Genomic DNA, 23,725 nt, shown 5'->3' with positions numbered 1-23,725 from the left:
TTCTATACATAACCTTTTTACAAACATGTCATAAAAAATAGAAAACTGGCTCAACATACCAGTTAATGTTTATAACTTGTAAATCAAAGTACATTCCTACAATGCTCTTCCTAAATATATTCTCCTCTAAAACAAAACAAGTAATCAAGAAAGTTTTTCCTCCTTTAACTTCTGTCTCATAATAAGTGTAAGATGTGAAAATATACTTTTTCTAGTATAGCAGTTGCTACCTTATCCCCCTTCTAGTATAGAGATTCCTACCTCATCCCCTTTAAAGACCCTAATCCCCTTTCATCCACTTTACTCCTCCATACAGAGTATTGTCTGTACTCACTATCAGCATACAGTTGTCCCATCTGGTAACAGTCCTGCTTTTCCTAGCTTTAATTCCCATGGTGCATGTAGACTCTATAATAACAAGGCATTTTCACTATTGTTGTGGAGTCTAACGACTGGGAAGGGATCACATTGCTCCCAAAGGAACTCAGTGTTCACACACACACAAACACACACCTTACTACTTGTTTTCAAGTATTTGTAATCTTTCAAGCTTTGTAATCAATGCTACTTTAAATTGATGCTTTGGAGGTTTGTTAATAAAAACAGCTTGCTTTTGATGTTAGAAATGAGCAAATAAATAATCAGTCTTCTAAAAAAACCGCACAAATGCTTTCATTATCACTGGCATGCAGATATTTCCCCCCTATAAATTAAAATGAATTAGTTAAAAGAAATATGATGCTATTTTGCATTTCATATTATGAAATATTTGTTCATCAGATTTAGTCATTCATTTGTATGCATTCTATGTTAACAAAACATGCATATAACTCACAGAAATTCCAGTTCTGCAAATGCTCAGTAAGAAACAAAAACAACAAAAAAAAAACCCCAAAAAATCCATGCGTGCACACGCTCACACACAAACACACATTATGTGCCAAAATAAAAAGCATGCATGGTCAGGGTTTAAGCAGCTTTTTAGAATAATTATTACGTTATTAATAACAAAGCAGCCTGGCAACAATTTTAAGCAGTTTTTATTCATGCTTTTATTGGAGTTTTCTGAATTTCCCCTCCACCCCCTTTTTTACTCTTTTGCAGCAACATGCTAAAAAAATCTCTATGTAAAGCAGCAGATAAAAAGGAAGCATCCATGCCCAGGTTTTAAAGCATTATTTTCTTGTAAAAAGATATTAAAATTTAAAAGCCTTTCTATATTTAACAGATATTGTGCAGAAATTCAATCTCAATATTAATGACATGCAATCTCCAAGAAGACATACTCTAATTTTTTTAAAAAAGTCATTTTTAGTAATCGGTGCAAATGCCTTTTTTATTTTGCTGTTAGACTAATGGTATCTTAAACCCTGCATGCTGCAGTGCTTAGCCTGTGCTCTGCATCAGCTGTGATAGAAGAAGCTACCTGAGAGGTTTCACAGTGCCATTTCATATCCATGTCTGCCTGGCTACCCTGCGTGCTTATAGCTTTTTTCTTAATTCTTAATGGAAATCCTAGGAAATTTAGTCCATCCTCTGAAATCAATACTGATGACAGGAGAGCTCCCTGACTCAGTGGGAGATCAAGATGATAAACTGCCTGCGCATCAGCCTGGCCTATCAGTGCCCTGCACACAGATGGGCGAGAAAAGACACAGAGAAGGCTCTATCCGTCACGTGTCACAGGAAAGCCAATGGCTGACACACTGCTGCAGGAAGAGATGCTGCAGTTTGTTCTGCAGATGAGAAGTACTGTGTATCACCATCAAGCGCCAGTATAGTAAAGTTCTGGCAGAATAGCCTGCTTATTCCCTAGCTCTTGATTGTAGATGCCAAACGAAGGTGCAGTTTTGATTTAATGTATGCATCATATGATTCCATTTATAAGGAATACTGCCTGCACAGCTTTACACTCTAACCTAAAGTGATTAAAGCAGAAGGAGAGGAAGAGGGATATAATAAATTCCAATACTCTGATCCTTTTAAAATATTGTGGTGTATTTCTCTTCAGCTGATTACTGTGTTTTAGCTCGCTATTAAATTAGCAACCTTAAACTGTGCAATTAGCTTGCATCTCTTTATAATCGCCTCAAAGCCCCATAACTGTAATTATAGTTTTATTCCTAAGCTAATGAATGACCATTTTTAATATGTCATGTTTATAATGAGTATTTTATGTGATTATTCTGTAAAGACAATTATGTCCCAAAATTAGAAAAACAACAAAATATAGAAGATTTATTTTTATTTTGAAGTCCCCAAAATATACAGTGACTGAAGAATTATTCTGTATCTGCCATAGACTTATTTACCATAACACTGTCCTTACTATGAAAGTTACAATAATTCTTTCATAAGGAGAGAATGAACATCTGGGTTACCATATGGAAACCTTTTCTAAAGTACATCTGCTATCATAGATCAGACTGCAACAAGAGATATATTGCACAGTTTTTCAAGGGAAGTGAAATGGTATGTCAGATTCGACAAAGAAGGTTACCTGTAAAAAATACTGTAGTGTTTTGTAACCAAGACACACACAACTGAACAAATAAACAAACCAAACTACATTTTACTGCAATGGACATTGGAATTATACATTTTAAAGTAATATAGTTCTGCTTTATTAGTCCTCTATTCAATACAACTTTGTGCTATGCAAATTTTCACACAGATACAATACGTCGTGACAGCTCCAAGGGTTAATGTTATCAAGTGCCTATCTCCTTCTCCTTTAGGGCTTTTGCAGAATCACTCAAAATTACTTAGAATAATGAATATCTACACTAAGAAAGAAGACAAGAGCTTTGGAACATGAAAGATGAAATTAAATTAGCAATTACTTTAACAAAAGCCCAGAGAATGTAAGCTATTTTGAACATTTTGAACGTCTCTGTTTTATTCTAGGTTACCATGTTGCACATTTCATTACTTATTTAGCAGTCCTTTTCCTTTGATTTTTGGCGTTGCTGCTAGTTTTCAAATCAGTTTGATTCAATGCAGCCTCTCATATAAACACAACTGTCTCTAAAATAAAAATGGACCTGATCCTTCCAATGACTTCAATGGAAGCTGTAGGTCATCAGAACTATGCTGGAGTCAGGTCCATGGTATCCTCTCAAAGAACACTATTTTAAATATGTTTTTAAATCAGTATTCTCTTGTGTTGGATAGGAAATGCAATCCTTTATTAAGATATGCACAGAAATATACATATAGACACATACACATGCACACAAATGGCTGCTAAAGATAAACTCCAGTAAAATAAAAGTCATGGTTTTTCTGTATAACCAACCCTCTGTACACCAATACAATGAGTGAACTGATTAATTAAGATTAATTCTAATATAAGAAACTCCAGGACCTTTTCTATGTCCTATGTTTAGGACCAAGTTCTATGCACATGCATATGCACATATAATTCAGTAGGTGCCATATATGCCCAAATATAGGCAGAATTTAGCCTTTATGTTTTAGACTATTCAATATTTTAATTGCAATCTTGTATAACATAGTATTCGACATCCTGTGAACTGTAAAATCACTGTTAACAGCAGGGCTAGGTAGCAAAGAGGATGACTGCATTACCCCTATTGAACACTACTGCTGTTTGAATGAATTCACATCGCTTCTGATCTAGCCAATATTTCTGCTTGAACAAAGGTCTTTAGTGATAAAGAAAATGTTGTGTGGCTTGCTGGTAAGTGTAGTTATTACTTACTTATAAAGTGCGAGTATGTTTGGTATGGTGCAATGCACAGATTAAGGGACAGTCCCTGCTCTGAGTTTCCCACCCCTGCACTATGGCATAATTAGAATCAGCCGTGAGATGGAGCCTTACAGTAGGCTTCAGGGGAGAGTGATAGAAATGGGGAGCAAGTGGGGTTAGGAAGCATGAGACCACCCACATATATTTTTCTGGTTTTGTTTTCTTCTAACTCCATTGGGCACAGATCTCACCTATATTTTGACAGCTGTTGGGAGAAATGGTCAGAATTGCAAACTTCTCAGCATCTCAGTTGGTGTTGGTCCTGCTTTGAGCAGGGGACTGGACTAGATGACCTCCTGAGGTCTCTTCCAACCCTAATATTCTATGATTCTATGATCTCCTCTCAGTGCAAATTTGGTACTTCCTACAAAGATTGGGAAGACCCTAGCATTTGTCTGCATGTGGTTCTTCTGCACAAAGGTGGAAGCAGGGTTGGGGTGGGGGGAGAGACAGTGGGTGCACAGCTCTACAGCAAATCCTGTTTGTCAGTCTGCAGGATCATAGCAGGGGTCAAGAATCTCCTGCTGTGGAGCTATTCATCCAGCATCTTTGCTAAGGAGATACAAGGGTTAATGTAGCCTCACAGCTTCAGATCTGCTCTGCATCCTTGGGGAAGGAGTCCTTCCTTGAAGATTCCCAGCCTATGTCCTACATTTGGGTTGTGCATTGAGTGGGAAGATTTTGGGGAAAATAACAACCATTTGTTTTTTTTAAACAAAAAGCCCCAAAACTGTTCTCATTATGAAAATCCTGTGAAGTTAGATTATTAAATGAAAGTACATACATTTTAAATGGGCCAAATTTGGACTTTCTTATATACTCTTTACTCAAGCTTCCATACATCTCATTATTTGGCCTTCTCAAACAATAATGGCAACTTATCTATGGTATTCTGCTTGAAATATGATGTTCTGTAGCATGATTTTATGCTATCTCCATAAATAAAAAATGGTTCCTCATGTTGCCACTCTAACTAATCGGTGGATGAATGAGGTAGTTTGAACAACAGTATGTACGAAGGATGTCAGATCCTGAATCTCAAGCTTGTATAGATTCCTTTATAGAGCAGAGATGTCTAGCTGAAGTCTTCCTGTAATGCCAATGGAAATCTGCTGCAAGTATAAAGGCATTCTTATTAACTGCCTCATTTGGTCAAAAGGGTGCAACACAGACTCTGACTGTCCAGTGTGAAATCTGTCCTGTTTAACTATAGAAACAGGTTTATAGCATGGAACTTGCTCAGACTATCCTCACATTTGTCAATGTTTGACCTTTAAACCTTCAGTGATGCATGATAATGAACACCAACTCTCTTCTTCTACCCAAACTCAAGAACTCTCCTGTTAATCAGAAACAAGGGGTTCTCTCTCTCATATATATTTATATAGATACATCTACATCTTCACAGATAATTGTGTATTTATTGTAACATACAACATTTATAAAAGTGTCTTTTATCCCAAAGAATCCTGAAGGGTTTAAAAAAAAAAAACTATGGCCCCAACTTAACAAATCAATTAAACACATGTTAACCGTAAGCATAAGTACTCATGGGCTTACATTTAAGCATGTGCTTAAGTGCTGTGTTGAATCATGGCTATGTGCACAAAGCACTACTGAAAACATACCCACGTAAGGAGGTGGTCGAGGATAATTAACAATAAATTTCCTGGCAAGGGGACATTTTGCTCAAGGACATGAGGACAAACCTCTGCACTTATAAAAAGGGCTAGCAGTTTTTTTAACACACACAGAAAAGACAACATCAGCATTTTGAATGCACACCTGAGAGACCCACACAGCAAACTTACATAGCTCAAAGAAAGGAAAAATTGAGCCAAACCTGATCAGATTTGATTCACATATGCATACAGAGAGATAAATACAGTGTGCATATATATACACACACACAGACATACACATGCATAGTGACAGGTTTCAGAGTAGCAGCCGTGTTAGTCTGTATCCACAAAAAGAAAAGGAGGACTTGTGGCACCTTAGAGACTAACCAATTTATTTGAGCATAAGCTTTCGTGAGCTACAGCTCACTTTATCAGATGCATGCAGTGGAAAATACAGTGGGAAGATTTTATATACACAGAGAACATGAAACAATGGGTGTTACCATACACACTGTAACGAGAGTGATCAGGTAAGGTGAGCTATTACCAGCAGGCTAGAGAGGGGAAAAAAACAAAAAAAACCACCCTTTTGTAGTGATAATCAAGGTGGGCCATTTCCAGCAGTTGACAAGAACGTCTGAGGAACAGTGCGGGGTCAGGAGGAAGGGAATAAACATGGGGAAATAGTTTTACTTTGTGTAATGACCCATCCACTCCCAGTCTTTATTCAAGCCTAAGTTAATCGTATCCAGTTTGCAAATTAATTCCAATTCAGCAGTCTCTCACTGGAGTCTCTTTTTGAAGTTCTTTTGTTGAAGAATTGCCACTTTTAGGTCTGTAATCGAGAGACCAAAGAGATTGAAGTGTTCTCCGACTGGTTTTTTGAATGTTATAATTCTTGACGTCTGATTTGTGTCCATTTATTCTTTTACGTAGAGACTGTCCGGTTTGGCCAATGTAAATGGCAGAGGGGCATTGCTGGCACTTGATAGCATATATCACATTGGTAGATGTGCAGGTGAACTAGCCTCTGATAGTGTGGCTGATAGGCCCTATGATGGTGTCCCCTGAACAGATATGTGGACACAGTTGGCAACGGGCTTTGTTGCAAGGATAGGTTCCTGAGTTAGTGTTTTTGTTGTGTGGTGTGTGGTTGCTGGTGAGTATTTGCTTCAGGTTGGGGGGCTGTCTGTAAGCAAGGACTGGCCTGTCTCCCAAGATCTGTGAAAGTGATGGGTCGTCCTTCAGGATAGGTTGTAGATCCTTGATGATGGGCTGGAGCGGTTTTAGTTGGGGGCTGAAGGTTGACGGCTAATGGCGTTCTGTTATTTTCTTTGTTGGGCCTGTCCTGTAGTAGGTAACTTCTGGGTACTCTTCTGGCTCTGTCAATCTGTTTCTTCATTTCAGCATCCCACCATCAACCTCAGCCTGGACCAGTCCACACAAGAGATCCACTTCCTGGACACTACGGTGTTAATAAGTGATGGTCACATAAACACCACCCTATACCAGAAACCTTCTGACCTCTATATTTACCTACATGTCTCCAGCTTTCATCCAGACCACACCACATGATCCATTGTCTACAGCCAAGCTCTACGATACAACCGGATCTCTTGTGTGGACTGGTACAGGCTGAGGTTGATGGTGGGTTGCTGAAGTGAAGAAACAGATTGACAGAGCCAGAAGAGTACCCAGAAGTTACCTACTACAGGACAGGCCCAAAAAAGAAAATAACAAAACATCACTAACCGTCACCTTCAGCCCCCAACTAAAACCTCTCCAGCGCATCATCAAGGATCTACAACCTATCCTTAAGGAGAACCCATCACTCTCACAGATCTAGGGAGACAGGCCAGCCCTTGCTTACAGACAGCCTGCCAACCTGAAGACAGAGACAAACACCTACAAGATCTCTATCAAGCATTCTTACAACTACAGTACCCACCTTTTTTTTTTTTTTTTGCTTGGGGCGGCAAAAAAGCTCAAGCCGGCCCTGACAGGAAGTCAGACTAGATGACCTGGTGGCCCCTTCTGGCCTTACACTCTATGACTCTAAAACCAAAATATTATTAAAAGATAAAATTAAAAGTTGTTTTAAACCTAATGCTTAAAGCCAAGCCATCTACAGAAGAAACAGGAAGAAATCTTGCTAACGGTTAGTTCCAATTTGTAAAGAAGCCAGGGAGCTAGGAAGAGACAATCACAAGGAAGAAAAAAAAAGATAAATAATCTTTCACTGGAAAAATTAAAGATCACTTCTGACATAAATACAGAGCAGCATTCCAAGCCTCTGGAGGTATTATGCCTGTGCCTCATTAATTAAAGATAATCCAGAATTACAATGTTTAATTATTTGCAAAGATTCACTGTATTTTCCATATCTACAAGAAAATGCCAATTGGCACATGCAGAAATTCTTTGACTCCCAAGGTCCATTACATAAAGAACAGGATTTATGGGCTCAGTTCATACTGCGCCAAAGCTGAAACTGGCTCAGAACTCAGATAAATGTGGCTTTATACCACTGTGCACCTCCCATATCCTGGGCTGGCTAGGGACTGCTTTGGCCCCGGGTGCAGGTTACAGAAATCTGAAGGCTACCCTACCTTGCTCTTGGCTGGCCATGGCCCCAAAGGGCTCTTGTGACACCCCCTGTCCCCCACATTTCTATTCCCTACTATTGAGTGCATGTATGGAAAAGAAGAAATTGTACATTTGCAAGTTGCACTTTCAGGATAAAGAGATTGCACTACAGTACTTGTATGAGGTGAATTGAAAAAATACTATTTCTTTTGTTTATCTTTTTTACAGTGCAAATATTTGTAATGAAAATAATAATATAAAGTGAGCACTGTATACTTTGTATGCTGTGTTGTAATTGAAATCAACATATTTGAAAATGTAGAAAACGTTCAAAATATTTATAATAATTTTAATTGGTATTCTATTATTGGTTCACAGTGCAATTAAAACTGTGATTAATCACAATTAATTTTTTAAATCAGATTAATTTGTTTTGAGTTAATCCCTTGAGTTGACTGTGGATAGAAAGCTGGCTAGATCATCGGGCTCAATGGGTAGTGATCAATGTCTCGATGTCTAGCTGGCAGACGGTATCAAGAGGAGTGCCCCAGCGGTTGGGCCTGTGGCTGGTTTTGTTCAACATCTTCATTAATTATCTGGATGATGGGATGGGTTGCATCGTCAGCAAGTTCACGGATGATACTAAGCTGAGGAGAGAGGAAGGTACGCTGGAGGGTAGGGATAGGGTCCAGAGTGACCTAGACAAATTGGAAGACTGGGCCAAAAAAATCTGATAAGGTTCAACAAGGTCAAGTGCAGAGTCCTGTACTTAGGACAGAAGAATCCCATGCACTGCCACAGGCTGGGGACCCACTGTCGAAGTGGCAATTTTGCAGACAAGGACCTGGGGATTACAGTGGACGAGAAGCTGGATATGAGTCAACAGTGTGCCCTTGTTGCCAAGAAAGCTAACGGCATATTGGGCTGCATTAGTAGCAGCACTGTCAGCAGATCGAGGGAAGTGATTATTCCCCCCTATTCAGCACTGGTGAGGCTACATCTGGAGTATTGCATTCAGTTTTAGGGCCCCCACTACAGAAAGGATGTGGACAAATTGGAGGGCAACGAAAATGATCAGGGGGCTGGGACACATGACTTATGAAGAGAGGCTGAGGGTGTGACAGGTTGGGTCACAGAGACCCCCTTAGGACTGCCACCTAGTGTGCTGACACTACCTCTGAGCCCATTTTCCCTGGCAGCTTGGGACTTCAGAACCCTGCCTTGTTGAGCCGGATATGCCACAGCTCCAACACAGACCCAGGGTCTGAACCACGTCACCCAAAAACTGCAGACTTAACTGAAAATGGCTTAGAAAGTGCTCCTGTCTCTAGCACCCAGATACCCAGTTCCCATGGGATCCAAACTGCAAATAAATCCGTTTTATTCTGTATAAAGCTTATACAACGTAAACTCGTAAATTGTCTGCCCTCTATAACACTGATAGAAAGATATGCACAGCTGTTTCCCCCCCTCCCCCAGGAATTAATTACTTGCTCTGGGTTAATTTATAAGCAAAAAGTGATTTTATTAAATATAAAAAGTTGGATTTAAGTGGTTCCAAGTAATAACAGACAGAACAAAGTAAATTACAAAGGAAAATATAACAAAACCATGAAAGTCAAAGCCTAATACAGTAGGAAACTAAATGCAGGTAAATCTCACCCTCAGAGATGTTCCAATTAGCTTCTTTCACAGACTAGACTCCTTTCTAGTCTGGGCCCAATCCTTTCCCCTGGTACAGTCCTTGTCCCAGCTCAGCTGGTAGCTAGGGGATTTCTCATGACTGCAGCTCCCTTTGTTCTGTTCTACCCCCTTTTATAGCTTTTGTCTCTCTGGGTCCCCACCCCCTCCTTCTAAATGGAAAAGCACCAGGTTTAAGGATCATTTCAGTACCAGGTGACATGGTCACATGTCCTTTGAGACCCCAAGCCTTCATTCATAGAATCATAGAATATCAGGGTTGGAAGGGACCCCTGAAGGTCATCTAGTCCAACCCCCTGCTCGAAGCAGGACCAATTCCCAGTTAAATCATCCCAGCCAGGGCTTTGTCAAGCCTGACCTTAAAAACCTCTAAGGAAGGAGATTCTACCACCTCCCTAGGTAACGCATTCCAGTGTTTCACCACCCTCCTAGTGAAAAAGTTTTTCCTAATATCCAATCTAAACCTCCCCCACTGCAACTTGAGACCATTACTCCTCGTTCTGTCATCTGCTACCATTGAGAACAGTCTAGAGCCATCCTCTTTGGAACCCCCTTTCAGGTAGTTGAAAGCAGCTATCAAATCCCCCCTCATTCTTCTCTTCTGCAGGCTAAACAATCCCAGCTCCCTCAGCCTCTCCTCATAAGCATGTGTTCCAGACCCCTAATCATTTTTGTTGCCCTTCGCTGGACTCCCTCCAATTTATCCACATCCTTCTTGAAGTGTGGGGCCCAAAACTGGACACAGTACTCCAGATGAGGCCTCACCAATGTCGAATAGAGGGGAACGATCATGTCCCTCGATCTGCTCGCTATGCCCCTACTTATACATCCCAAAATGCCCTTGGCCTTCTTGGCAACAAGGGCACACTGCTGACTCATATCCAGCTTCTCGTCCACTGTCACCCCTAGGTCCTTTTCCGCAGAACTGCTGCCTAGCCATTCGGTCCCTAGTCTGTAGCTGTGCATTGGGTTCTTCCGTCCTAAGTGCAGGACCCTGCACTTATCCTTATTGAACCTCATCAGATTTCTTTTGGCCCAATCCTCCAATTTGTCTAGGTCCCTCTGTATCCTATCCCTGCCCTCCAGCGTATCTACCACTCCTCCCAGTTTAGTATCATCCGCAAATTTGCTGAGAGTGTAATCCACACCATCCTCCAGATCATTTATGAAGATATTGAACAAAACCGGCCCCAGGACCGACCCTTGGGGCACTCCACTTGATACCGGCTGCCAACTAGACATGGAGCCATTGATCACTACCTGTTGAGCCCGACAATCTAGCCAGCTTTCTACCCACCTTATAGTGCATTCATCCAGCCCGTACTTCCTTAACTTGCTGACAAGAATACTGTGGGAGACCGTGTCAAAAGCTTTGCTAAAGTCAAAAAACAATACATCCACTGCTTTCCCTTCATCCACAGAACCAGTAATCTCATCATAGAAGGCGATTAGATTAGTCAGGCATGACCTTCCCTTGGTGAATCCATGCTGGCTGTTCCTGATCACTTTCCTCTCATGCAAGTGCTTCAGGATTGATTCTTTGAGGACCTGCTCCATGATTTTTCCAGGGACTGAGGTGAGGCTGACTGGCCTGTAGTTCCCAGGATCCTCCTTCTTCCCTTTTTTAAAGATTGGCACTACATTAGCCTTTTTCCAGTCATCCGGGACTTCCCCGGTTCGCCACGAGTTTTCAAAGATAATGGCCAATGGCTCTGCAATCACTGCCGCCAATTCCTTCAGCACTCTCGGATGCAACTCGTCCGGCCCCATGGACTCGTCCGGCCCCATTCTTCCTGGCCTGACTCACAAGAAGGCTTGCAAGTAAACAGAGCCATCTATAGTCAATTGTCCTGGTTAATGGGAGCCATCAAGATTCTAAACCACCATTAATGGCCCACACTTTGCATAATTATAATAGGACCTCAGAGTTATATTTATATTCCTAGTTTCAGATACAAGAATGATACATTCATACAAATAGGATGAACAAACTCAATACATTATAAGCTTTGTAATGGTACCTTACATGAGACCTTTTCCTGAAGCATATTCCAGTTACATTATATTCACACTCATTAGCATATTTTCATAAAGTCATATGGAGTGCAACATCACACAGGGAACTGGGTTTATTTAGTCTGCAGAAAAGAAGAGTTAGGCGGGATCTGACAGCAGCCTTCAACTACCTGAACAGGGGTTCCAAATAGGATGGAGCTTGGCTGTTCTCAGTGGTGGCAGATGACAGAACAAGGATCAATGGTCTCCAGTTGCAATGGGGGAGGTGTAGGTTGGATATTAGAAAAAAAACTATTTCTTTAGGAAGGTGGTGAAGCACTGAAATGGGTTACCTGGGGAGGTGGTGGAATCTCCATCCTTACAGGTTTTTAAGGCCCAGCTTGACAAAGCCATGGCTGGGATGATTTAGTTGGTGTTGGTCCTGCTTTGAGCAGGGGTTTGGACTAGATGACCTCCTGAGGTCTCTTCCAACCCTAATTTTCTTTGACTCTATGGTTCTATGATAATTGACACCCCTAATTCAAATGTTCTTCCCATTGACTTCAATGGAAGCAGGATAAGGCTTTTACAGTCTATTACATCTCAAAGAATGTCAGGAGTGACCCCTGATAAGCCTCCTAAGGCTTATAACTTCTGATGGGCACCCAGTGAGCCTAAATTAAGTGATGGAATTTGAGGTGGTTCCTATCAAGCTTCCCAGGGCTCAGGGGGTTCACACACGCATGTGCACACGCATACCCCCATCTATATATGCATTCTTTTGTTCTTTAGGATTATGCTATTGTAAAAATGCTGTTATTTAAAAAAATTAATGTGCCCATGATTTCAATTTGGGTGTCATAAATGTGATAAGAAATCCATTAAGGTCTAACACACATTTATAAATACTGAGAGAGAGAAAGAGATGCCAAATGACTTTTTAAGCGAGGATAGTTCACAAACAATACAGATATTTTGCTACTTCACATATTTTTTAACATTCTTAAATCTTTGAGTTACAATTGAAATTTGGTAATATAATTTTATTTTTCAAAAAATGATTAGAGTATGGACTAAATTCTACCCAGATTTATACCCCCAAGTAACCCCATTGCAACACGGTGCCTTTTGTGGAGTTGTACAGGATAAGAGGAAGGGCAGATTTTATTCCTTTGAGTCAGCCTGCAACATGAACAGAAGGAACAAGTACAGACACCTAAATTTATGAAATCAAACAAAGCTGTTATTCCAGAAAGCAGCTGTGATTGTTAATAAATGCGATATTGTGGATATAAGAAAAGTGAAAGCTAGGATTCCAGAGCATTTCCCCTCACCTTCCCCTGCCCTTCTCCCTTGCTGCATCAGAGACTCTTTCAGCAGCTGAAGAATTTTGGGGGCAATTTCACATTTATAAAACTATTGTGATACAGCATGGCCAGAGGGCAGCAGGAGAGTGGGTTTTTTTGAAGCAAAAAAGGTGTTTTTATTTGCATAACACACGTATAAAACAAAAAACAGCATATGCAATGTGTAACACAGCAGCCAATCACAATTGTTTTCTCATTAGCTTCAGGGGAGGGAAGTGTTCAAGCTTGCCTGAGCCCAGAGCGGGGGGCTTCCTTGACTCTTGTGGTCTTCCACTCTTCCGAGTTACCTGGTGGCCCAGAGCGAGGGGGCTTCATCGACTCTCAAGGTCTGCCACCCCCTCGAGTTACCTGGCGCCACGCCCAGTGTCACCAACAATTCCCTCCTTTGAAAGCACCCAACAAGAGGGGCAGGCTGTGGGGGGGCAATCTGGGGGGGGGGCGCACGTGCACCCACGTGTGAAAGGACCCCTCTAAGGTGGTGGTGTCGGCAGCAGCAATGGCTGGGGTCCTTTACTCTCTCCCCCAATCAAAGGTTCAAACAAAGGGAACCGGACAGGGACACCGAGCAGAGAACCTCGGGCAGCGCCTTCCGCTCCTCAAAAGCATCAAGGGAGTCGGTGGACGCCGCCCAGAGGAACTCCGCCTGGATACGTGAACGGACCAAGGATCGGAAAACGGCCCCACAGTCACAGGAAACTCCATCGGCCAACCTCCTCTCTCTGGTTTTATAGGTGGCCGTTTTAGCCAGGGCCAGGAGGAGGTTAACTAGGAGATCCCGCGACTTTGTGAGGCCATGGATGGGGAGTGCATAAATAAAAAGGTGAGGGGAAAAATGCAACCAAAAACAACCAAAAACCAGTAATAGAAGATTTGTGAGGAGCCAGAACAGGGGCTGCAGCCTGGCGCACTCCAAATATGCGTGTGCCAGGGTTTCCCTCACACCGCAAAAGGGACAAGTATCTGGGATGGGGGTGAACCGCGCCAAGTACGTGCCCGTGCTCACAGCTCCGTGAAAGCAGGAGAGTGTTAGAAGGGAGCCTTATTCCCTGTAGAGAGAAGAAAGTTTTCTATAAATAAATTAAAGCACCTGAAGCCAATTAAAGCACCTGAAGCCAGTCACATGATAAAAATCCCCTGCTTCAATCAGACAAGAGGAGGAGTTGATGCAGAGTGGATTGGTGTTGGAGCAGAGAGCAGTTTGGAGGGAAGCAGAGGAGAGTTTGGAGAAGTGCTGTGGTGGGCTAAAAAGACCAAGACCTTAGGTAAAGGGACACCTGGTTTGTGCAGAGGGAGGGCAGGAAGCTCTACAAGCTGAAGGGCAGGAGAGGGAAGTAGCTCAGGGGAAGGAACTGCTAGTTCTAGTGGTTTACCGCTATCCCTAGGGCCCCTGGGCTGGGACCTGGAGTAGAAGGTGGGCCTGGGTCCCTCCCTCTCCCCTCCCCTCCTCTAGGACACTAGTGGGGCAGTTAATACCCCAGTTCCGGGGCAGGAAATGGTGCCCTGAACCATCCCCCCCCCACAAGAAGAGAAAGTGAGAGACCCATCATAGTAGTGCTGGCAATTTGCCACACTATTTAAAGCTAAAACTAACAGAGGAGGAAATATAATGTGTGCTTTTGATTGATTTGGCTCTTCAGCTTTATAAAACTTCACTTGTGCAAAGAAGATTGCTGTGAGTGTATTGCTTGTTCTACTTTTAAATCTTACCTTTCCACAGACACCCACATAATAACTTTGAAATAAATGCACAAATACGTTAATTTTTGGCCTTGCTACATTTTGCAGAGTGGGAGGATAAGAAAAAATTATTAAGAGAGTGAAACCTTCCTTCTAAATTAAAGGTTTCATACCCTAATAAATCACTTCTTTAGCTGTTGGTAAACGGTTCTATTATCCCCTAATGTGGAGAAGCCCATAGAGGATAGGAGTCTACCATTGCCTGTTTAATCAGAAAACTGTTTTGACTGTTGTGTCAGGTAAACAGCACAGCCTAAAATGTGTTGTTCTCTGTTGAATACTACGCTCTGCAGAAAAATAAAATAGCTATTGAAGAAGCACACATGCACAAAGGCCAGGGTTTAAAGCTGACTCTTCCTCTAACATAGTTATTCTTTGATTGAAGATACAGAGGTTGTCCTGTGACTGAAGTAATGCTCAGCATTTCCTTGGTCCCATCAGCTGGGAGCCAAACAAAAAATCTGAGTAGACACAGATTACTGAGTCAAATGGCAGCAGCCAAAGGGAGCTCAGTCTGCTGTACTCTGACAAACATGGGACTACTGAGGAAAAAAATCTGTTAACGAAGAGCTATGTAATTAGGGTAACTGTTAGCTAATTAACACAGTGCTCTGATTATAGCCCGGGCGGTGGATTGCAAAACTAATGTAGGAATTCACATGCAGCAGTGCACATCCCGCTCTGGATATCAACCTCTAGTTTACTGGACGGCTATGATATTGCTAGGCTGATTCATCAATAAGACTACTGGCATCTGCAATGCATGAAGCTGCTCACCTGCCTCCCTGCCAAAAGTAACGTTTGAAATGAAGGGGGCTATACCACAGAGAGAAAACAGACAAACAGCAAGAGACACATAAACCAAACTATATTCAAATCAACCCTGAGGCAAAAACAACCTATGGGTAAGAAAGTGAATTTTGAAAGAGAGCCTAACATTCTCAGGTGAAAGACAGCACAGAGGGAAATGCGCTTGGTCCTGGATACTTGGGCAGCTCTGATACTATTGGTCAGGCGGCAACAAGATAGCGTTTTTTTTCCTTTTAAGATGCTCTAGCTCCTGAAAATTCAGCAATTTCTCTATAGAAAAATACCTCATATGAGTAAAAATTCTTTCTAAAGCTTATTTTATTTAAAGAGACATTTTAATAGAATGTGATGAATATTATGAGGCTTAAGAGCCTGATCCAAAGCTCATAGAAGCTAAGGAAAGACCTCATTGGGCCTTGAATTGGGTGCTAAGGGTCAGGGGTGAAATCCTGGCCCCAGCAAAGTCAATGGGAATTTTACCATTGATTTAATGGGGCCAGGATTTCAGCACTTATTTTTAAAACCCTGGTCTCTGCTTTTGTATCCATTTCTTTTCAGACACAGTTATTTGTGGGTGCAAATGAGAATTTGTATTTGTCTAACTAGCAAGGTTGCCATTAACAATTCAACATTTGGCAGTAGCTACCACCTCTCGGGGACAGGACTACTTCACTTATGCCAGCACTGCACAACTTTAACTTCTGCCACAGCTCTGCCACCAGACTAACTGAATTAACAAAATCTGTAGCTACTATGGTCATAGCTCCTTTCTGGCCATTGTCACCCACTTCTAGGAGTATATGAGAATTTTACAGTCCCCCTTCTAGCTTTGGTTTGGCTGCTTTGTGTTACTAGGGTCTGATTACCTTAGTAGAGGTTGTGTATATTACCAATGACCTCCATCAGGGTTTACACCAGCACAGAATTTAAGGTAGTTCATTTCACATTATTTGTTCATGACCCCTGTGTTGTTATAGAGACTCTAAATAGACCACTGCCTAAGACTATTCAGATCCAATTCCAATCAAAATCAATGGAAAGCCATGGTGGAGGTCCTTAGGATTTCAAAACTCAGCTTCAAATGTTCATATAAGGAAGCAGCAGATCTCAAAGGCTCTGGTTGCATATAGGGTAGACTAAAATGCCCAAATACTGAGGCTGTAGACCTTCAAATTAAGAAAACGAGAATAAATTCACAGGAAATTAATTTGAAGAATTAGATGAATGGTACTTTTTTGTCTTTATTTTTTAAGTATTGCTCTCTGCTGGGAGAGAAATACAGCGGTGCACAGACAATCCAAGAAGTTTTTGGAAAGTGTAGAGGACAATTGCCTGGTGCAAGTGGTGGAGGAACCAACTAGCGGCAGAGCTCTTCTTGACCTGCTGCTCACAAACCGGTAACAATTAGTAGGAGAAGCAAAAGTGGATGGGAACCTGGGAGGCAGTGACCATGAGATGGTCGAGTTCAGGATCCTGACACAAGGAAGAAAGGAGAGCAGCAGAATACAGCCCTGGACTTCAGAAAGGCAGACTTTGACTCCCTCAGGGAACTGATGGGCAGGATCCCCTGGGAGAATAACATGAGGGGGAAAGGAGTCTAGGAGAGCTGGCTGTACTTTAAAGAATCCTTATTGACGTTACAGGAACAAACCACCCTGATGTGTAGAAAGAATAGTAAATATGGCAGGCGACCAGCTTGGCTTAACAGTGAAATCCTTGCTGATCTTAAACACAAAAAAGAAGCTTACAAGAAGTGGAAGATTGGACAAATGACCAGGGAGGAGTATAAAAATATTGCTCAGGCATGCAGGAGTGAAATCAGGAAGGCCAAATCACACTTGGAGTTGCAGCTAGCAAGAGATGTTAAGAGTAACAAGAAGGGTTTCTTCAGGTATGTTAGCAACAAGAAGAAAGTCAAGGAATGTGTGGGCCCCTTACTGAAGGAGGGAGGCAACCTAGTGACAGAGGATGTGGAAAAAGCTAATGTACTCAATGCTTTTCTTGCCTCTGTCTTCACGAACAAGGTCAGCTCCCAGACTACTGCACTGGACAGCACAGCATGGGGAGGAGGCGACCAGCCCTCTGTGGAGAAAAAAGTGGTTCGGGACTATTTAGAAAGACTGGATGAGCACAAGTCCATGGGGCCGGATGCGCTGCATCTGAGAGTGCTAAAGGAGTTGGCGGATGTGATTGCAGAGCCGTTGGCCATCATCTTTGAAAACTCATGTCGATCGGGGGAGGTCCTGGATGACTGGAAAAAGGCTAATGTAGTGCCTATCTTTAAAAAAGGGAAGGAGGAGGATCCAGGGAACTACAGGCCAGTCAGCCTCACCTCAATCCCTGGAAAAATCATGGAGCAGGTCCTCAAGGAATCAATTCTAAAGCACTTAGAGGAGAGGAAAGTGATCAGGAACAGTCAGCATGGATTCACCAAGGGTAAGTCATGCCTGACTAATCTAATTGCCTTCTATGATGAGATCACTGGCTCTGTGGATGAGGAGAAAGCAGTGGACGTGCTATTCCTTGACTTTAGCAAAGCTTTTGATACGGTCTCCCATAGTATTCTTGCCAGCAAGTTAAAGAAGTATGAGCTGGATAATGGACTATAAGGTGGATAGAAAGGTGGCTAGATCATCGGGCTCAATGGGTAGTGATCAATGGCTCCATGTCTAGTTGGCAGCCAGTATCAAGCGGAGTGCCCCAAAGGTTGGTCCTGGGGCCAGTTTTGTTTAACATCTTTATTAATGAGCTGGAGGATGGTGTGGATTGCACCCTCAGCAAGTTTGCAGATGACACTAAACTGGGAGGACAGGTAGATACGCTGGAGGATAGGGATAGGATACAGAGGGACCTAGACAAATTGGAGGATTGGGCCAAAAGAAATGTGATGAGGTTCAGCAAGGACAAGTGTAGAGTCCTGCACTTAGGATGGAAGACTCCCATGCACTGCTACAGACTAAGGACCGAATGGCTAGGCAACAGTTCTGTAGAAAAGGACCTAGGGGTTACAGTGGACGAGAAGCTGGATATGAGTCAACAGTGTGCCCTTGTTGCCAAGAAGGCCAATGATATTTTGGGATGTATACGTAGGGGCATTGCCAGCAGATCGAGGGATGTGATTGTTCCCTTCTATTCAACATTAGTGAGGCCTCATCTGGAGTACTGTGTCCAGTTTTGGGCCCCACACTAGAAGAAGAATGTGGAAAAATTGGAAAGCGTCCAGCGGAGGGCAACAACAATGATTAGGGGACTGGAACACATGAGTTATGAGGAGACGCTGAGGGAACTGGGATTATTTAGTCTGCAGCAGAGAAGAATGAGGGGGGATTTGATAGCTGCTTTCAACTATCTGAAACGGGGTTCCAAAGAGGATGGATCTAGACTGTTCTCAGTGGTAGCAGATGACAGAACAAGGAGAAATGTTCTCAAGTTGCAGTGGGGGAGGTTTAGGTTGGATATTAGGGAAAACTTTTTCACTAGGAGGGTGGTGAAGCACTGGAATGGGTTACCTAGGGAGGGGGTGGAATCTCCTTCCTTTGAGGTTTTTATGGTCAAGGTTGACAAAGCCCTGTCTGGGATGATTTAGTTGAGGATTGGTCCTGCTTTGAGCAGGGGGTTGGACTAGATGACCTCCTGAGGTCCCTTCCAACCCTGATATTCTGTGATTCTATGATTTTATGAAGTATTACTGTTAAATTGGTGTAAATGATAGTAAATGCACAGATGCATTATAAGTTGGTAACAATTTTTTTCTTCTATTGATGCTGAGGTTCATGACAAAGCTTGAAGGCCATATCAGTGCTTTTTCAGTATTACCTTTAGAATTTGTTACTTTTTATTTAGAACCCCTCCCTTATGAAATGTACATAATTTTTCAAACTACATCACTTTTTTTTTAAACCATCAGTCTGGAGGGGGACTGCATAATGTGCAACGTATGGTGGAAAGACCAGAGATAATTTGACAGAATGAATTAGCATCAAGGCATGGAATATAAGTGCAGAGGTTCCATATCTTTTGATGTTCACCATTTTTGAAGCTAACATTCTGACAGATTATTCATATTCATTTCTCTCAGTACACATTCACTTAAAGCACAAATTAGCAATAACTTTGATTTCTTTAGCAAGAGACATAGAGAGGCTAAAAGGCATTGCTCATCATTTTGTTATCCTTCCAGAACATCTGCTGGATATTGCAGGGGAAAAAAGGATTTGCATGCTTTTGCTGAATATCTGTCTAACAGCCTAGTTGTGCTGGTCACAGTTTTGTAAGCAGTATAAAAAGCTTAAAAACTGTAAACTACAAGTCTCATGCACAATGTCCTACACATGCACATATGCACATTTTAGAAACACCCTATATGTCTTCTGCATTGGTTACTATCAAATATTTTTATTTCTCTTTCATGCTAAGAGACAAGTAATTAGAGTACCACTCGTCAATAGACAATTTTATTGTCCAATGCAGCTCTGAATAATCCCCATAATTTAACTAGCTTCTGGGTGAGCCAGCAGGGAATATCCACAGAAAACAAAGAATTTGACAAACACCAAGGGCTGTTAAGTATAAAGCGGCTTTCAAGAAAATAAAGAGCTACACGAGATTATTTTTATGTAGTGGAATGAAAACAAAGAAATGGTGCAGCTATTTTTTCCTTCTTTTCAGCAAATCATCTCTGCTATTTTGCCCTAACTAAGCCCTAAAGATCTGGTGCACTCTCATTGCTGCAAACTGCATATCCTTCTGTACCAGTGACAGCTGCCTAGCCGCAGGCAGATTTACCCAAAAAAGAAGAATAGGAGACTTATCCACTTTTAGCTTCTCTTAGGAGTCTTAGAAGCAGAGGGCAGCTTTGGGTTCTGCAGGGCTTAATGCAGCCAATAGGAGGTTGTAGGAGAGATGTTCTGAATCAGCGCATCCCTCAGCAGAGTGGGGTGAAATCTTTGAATTTTTTTTTGCCCCAAAAATGCATATTTGGGTTGCCTGAAACATTTAGTGAATTCATATCAATTTCACCAAACTGTTTAAGTAAAAAATGAACCTAAAAAGTTCTGAAAAATCAAAATGATGTATTTGGAAAATTCAATTCTAAATAACTTTTTATTAGTATATTTACTTTAATTTTATTTACTTGCCTATATACCTCATAATCAAAATGAAACATTTTGTTCAACTAAAATGATTTTATTTTTCTATTTTTTGAAAGTGCCAACAAACTGAAAAATCAGTTAGTCACATAGCTCTATCCCATCCCGACCACATCTTCTTTCTATCCTGTGCTGCCCAGTTTGGGGGCCAGACTTCTCTTCTGCAGGTCGGGATGCTGAGGTTACTTTGCATCATCACAATCTCTCTCTTCTGCTCTTGGGTTTCACCCCAGGGGTCTGTTTTTGTCATTAAACCAGCCTAACTTAGGAGTGAATTTAGCCCTAAATCTCTAACACCAGCAAACAGTGAGAAGGTGGCACACACTTCCTGAAACAATATTTGTTGATTATAAAACTAGAGGAAACCATTAGATCATCTACTCTGACCTCCTCTGTAACACACACCATAAAAATTTCACTCAGTTACCCCTGTATTAAGCCAAGTAACGTGTGTTCAATGTACCAGAAAGTCATCCACCCTTATATGAAACACTAGAAGCAGCTATTCCTTTCAAAACCGAACACATCTCTGTGTCTGTAAACCCAAAAGGAAAATAAAGGACCACATCAGGATCTCAATTTCACCAGGATAAATCTGGACCAATTCTATGGACTTTGGTGGAGTTGCATCCGACTTGTACAGGTGTAAATGAGACAATAGGCTTCCCCCCTCTTGCAAGACTTCATTTTTAATAAATTCATTTTGAAATTTTGCAATATTAATGGGTTTTATACAATACTGTATAAATATGACATTTATGTAATTGAAAGCAGCAAGCCAGGATAATTATTCTATGTCTATTTTAAAAAATCGTCTATAACAGAGAACTAAAAACTAGGACAATGCAGAGGAACAGCACAAATTAAGAAAAGGAGGACTTGTGGCACCTTAGAGACTAACACATTTATTTGAGCATAAGCTTTCGTGAGCTACAGCTCACTTCATCAGATGCATTCAGTGGAAAATACAGTGGGGAGATTTATAAACAGAGAACATGAAACAGTGGGTGTTACCATACACACTGTAATAAGAGTGATCACTTAAGGTGAACTATTACCAGCAGGAGAGCGCGGGGGGGAGGGGAACTTTTGTAGTGATAATCAAGATGGGCCATTTCCAGCAGTTGACAAGAACGTCTGAGGAACAGTGCGGGGTCGGGAGGAAGGGAATAAACATGGGGAAATAGTTTTACTTTGTGTAATGACCCATCCACTCCCAGTTTTTATTCAAGCCTAAGTTAATCGTATCCAGTTTGCAAATTAATTCCAATTCAGCAGTCTCTCACTGGAGTCTCTTTTTGAAGTTTTTTGTTGAAGAATTGCCACTTTTAGGTCTGTAATCGAGTGACCAAAGAGATTGAAGTGTTCTCCGACTGGTTTTTGAATGTTATAATTCTTGACATCTGATTTGTGTCCATTTATTTTTTTACGTAGAGACTGTCCAGTTTGACCAATGTACGTGGCAGAGAGGCATTGCTGGCACATGATGGCATATATCACATTGGTGGATGTGCAGGTGAACAAGCCTCTGATAGCATGGCTGATGTGATTAGGCCCTATGATGGTGTCTCCTGAATAGATATGTGGACACAGTTGGCAACGGGCTTTGTTGCAAGGATAGGTTCCTGGATTAGTTGTTTTTGTTGTGTGGTGTGTGGTTGCTGGTGAGTATTTGCTTCAGGTTGGGGGGCTAACTGTAAGCAAGGACTGGCCTGTCTCCCAAGATCTGTGAGAGTGATGGGTCGTCTTTCAGGATAGGTTGTAGATCCTTTATGATGAGTTGGAGAGGTTTTAGTTGGGGGCTGAAGGTGACAGCTAGTGGCGTTCTGTTATTTTCTTTCTTGGTCCTGTCCTGTAGGAGGTAACTTCTGGGTACTCTTCTGGCTCTCTCAATCTGTTTCTTCACTTCAGCAGGTGGGTACTGTAGTTGTAAGAATGCTTGATAGAAATCTTGTAGGTGTTTGTCTCTGTCTGAGGGGTTGGAGCAAATGCGGTTGTATCATAGAGCTTGGCTGTAGACAATGGATCGTGTGGGGTGGTCCGGATGAAAGCTGGAGGCATGTAGGTAAGAATAGTGGTCAGTAGGTTTCCGGTATAGGGTGGTGTTTATGTGACCATCACTTATTAGCAGCCCCCACTGTTCCTCAGACTTCCTCTTGTCAACTGCTGGAAATGGCCCACCTTGATTATCACTACAAAAGGTTTTTTCCCCCCTCCTCATGTGCTGGTAATAGCTCACCTTAAGTGATCACTCTGGTTACAGTGTGTATGGTAACACCCATTGTTTCATGTTCTCTCTGTATATAAATCTCCCCACTGTATTTTCCACTGAATGCATCCAATGAAGTGAGCTGTAGCTCACGAAAGCTTATGCTCCACTAAATTTGTTAGTCTCTAAGGTGCAACAAGTCCTCCTTTTCTTTTTGCGAATACAGACTAACACGGCTGCTACTCTGAAACCTGTCATTATGCAAAGCACAAATTAAATATCTTAGAATGTACTTTAAATGCACTTTCATTTTCTTGACAGCATAGTTATACTATTTTCTCCTTTATTGTTAATGAGCTGAATACATCCTTGCCTGATACTACTGCACTATTAAAACAATACAAAATAAACAAAATTGATCTTATGCTAAATTGAAGCCTGCAAGTCTGCAAGGAATATTTACAACTCAGATTACACGCAGGTCTATATCACCAACTTTTCAATATTTAACTGTATATTGCTGCAGCCACTGCATAAATAATCAAATGAATAGGACATGATATGATGGAGGCCATAGACCACAACTTCATTACAATTTCATATACATATATGTAAAACAAAGATGAAAGTCAGAAATGTGTAATTGAGCTCCAAAGACGCTTTGCATGTTTGAGTTATTTTACATGTATGTTGCAGTCTGCTATTAATTTTCTGATTTATATTATTATGAATATTGTTTCTAAATTACATGTTTAGTGCTCTTTAAAATAAAATAT

General features: G+C 41.5%; 1 protein-coding gene across 40 annotated transcripts in view; it reads right to left on the bottom strand.

Annotated features, from left to right (window-relative positions):
* Window positions 1-23,725, bottom strand: part of NRXN1 (neurexin 1) — a 1,247,341-nt gene that overhangs the window by 78,636 nt on the left and 1,144,980 nt on the right. For 2 of the 40 annotated variants that reach the window (XM_048842921.2, XM_048842922.2), the window contains exon 1: window positions 335-408. The exons of 36 other annotated variants lie outside the window; for them this stretch is intronic. In XM_048842921.2, the coding sequence (XP_048698878.1) occupies window positions 335-394 (60 nt within the window). In that variant the 5' untranslated portion in view covers window positions 395-408. Of the gene's footprint in view, window positions 1-334; window positions 409-1,426; window positions 1,576-23,725 lie in introns of those variants that run through there. 2 more of the 40 variants (XM_048842925.2, XM_048842924.2) reach the window with 2 other exon arrangements.

This window comes from Caretta caretta, chromosome 3 (genome assembly GCF_965140235.1).
Source record: "Caretta caretta isolate rCarCar2 chromosome 3, rCarCar1.hap1, whole genome shotgun sequence".
NCBI lineage: Eukaryota > Metazoa > Chordata > Testudines > Cheloniidae > Caretta > Caretta caretta.
The sequence above is the reverse complement of the archived record's forward strand: the minus strand, read 5'-3'. Positions and strand labels throughout refer to the sequence as shown.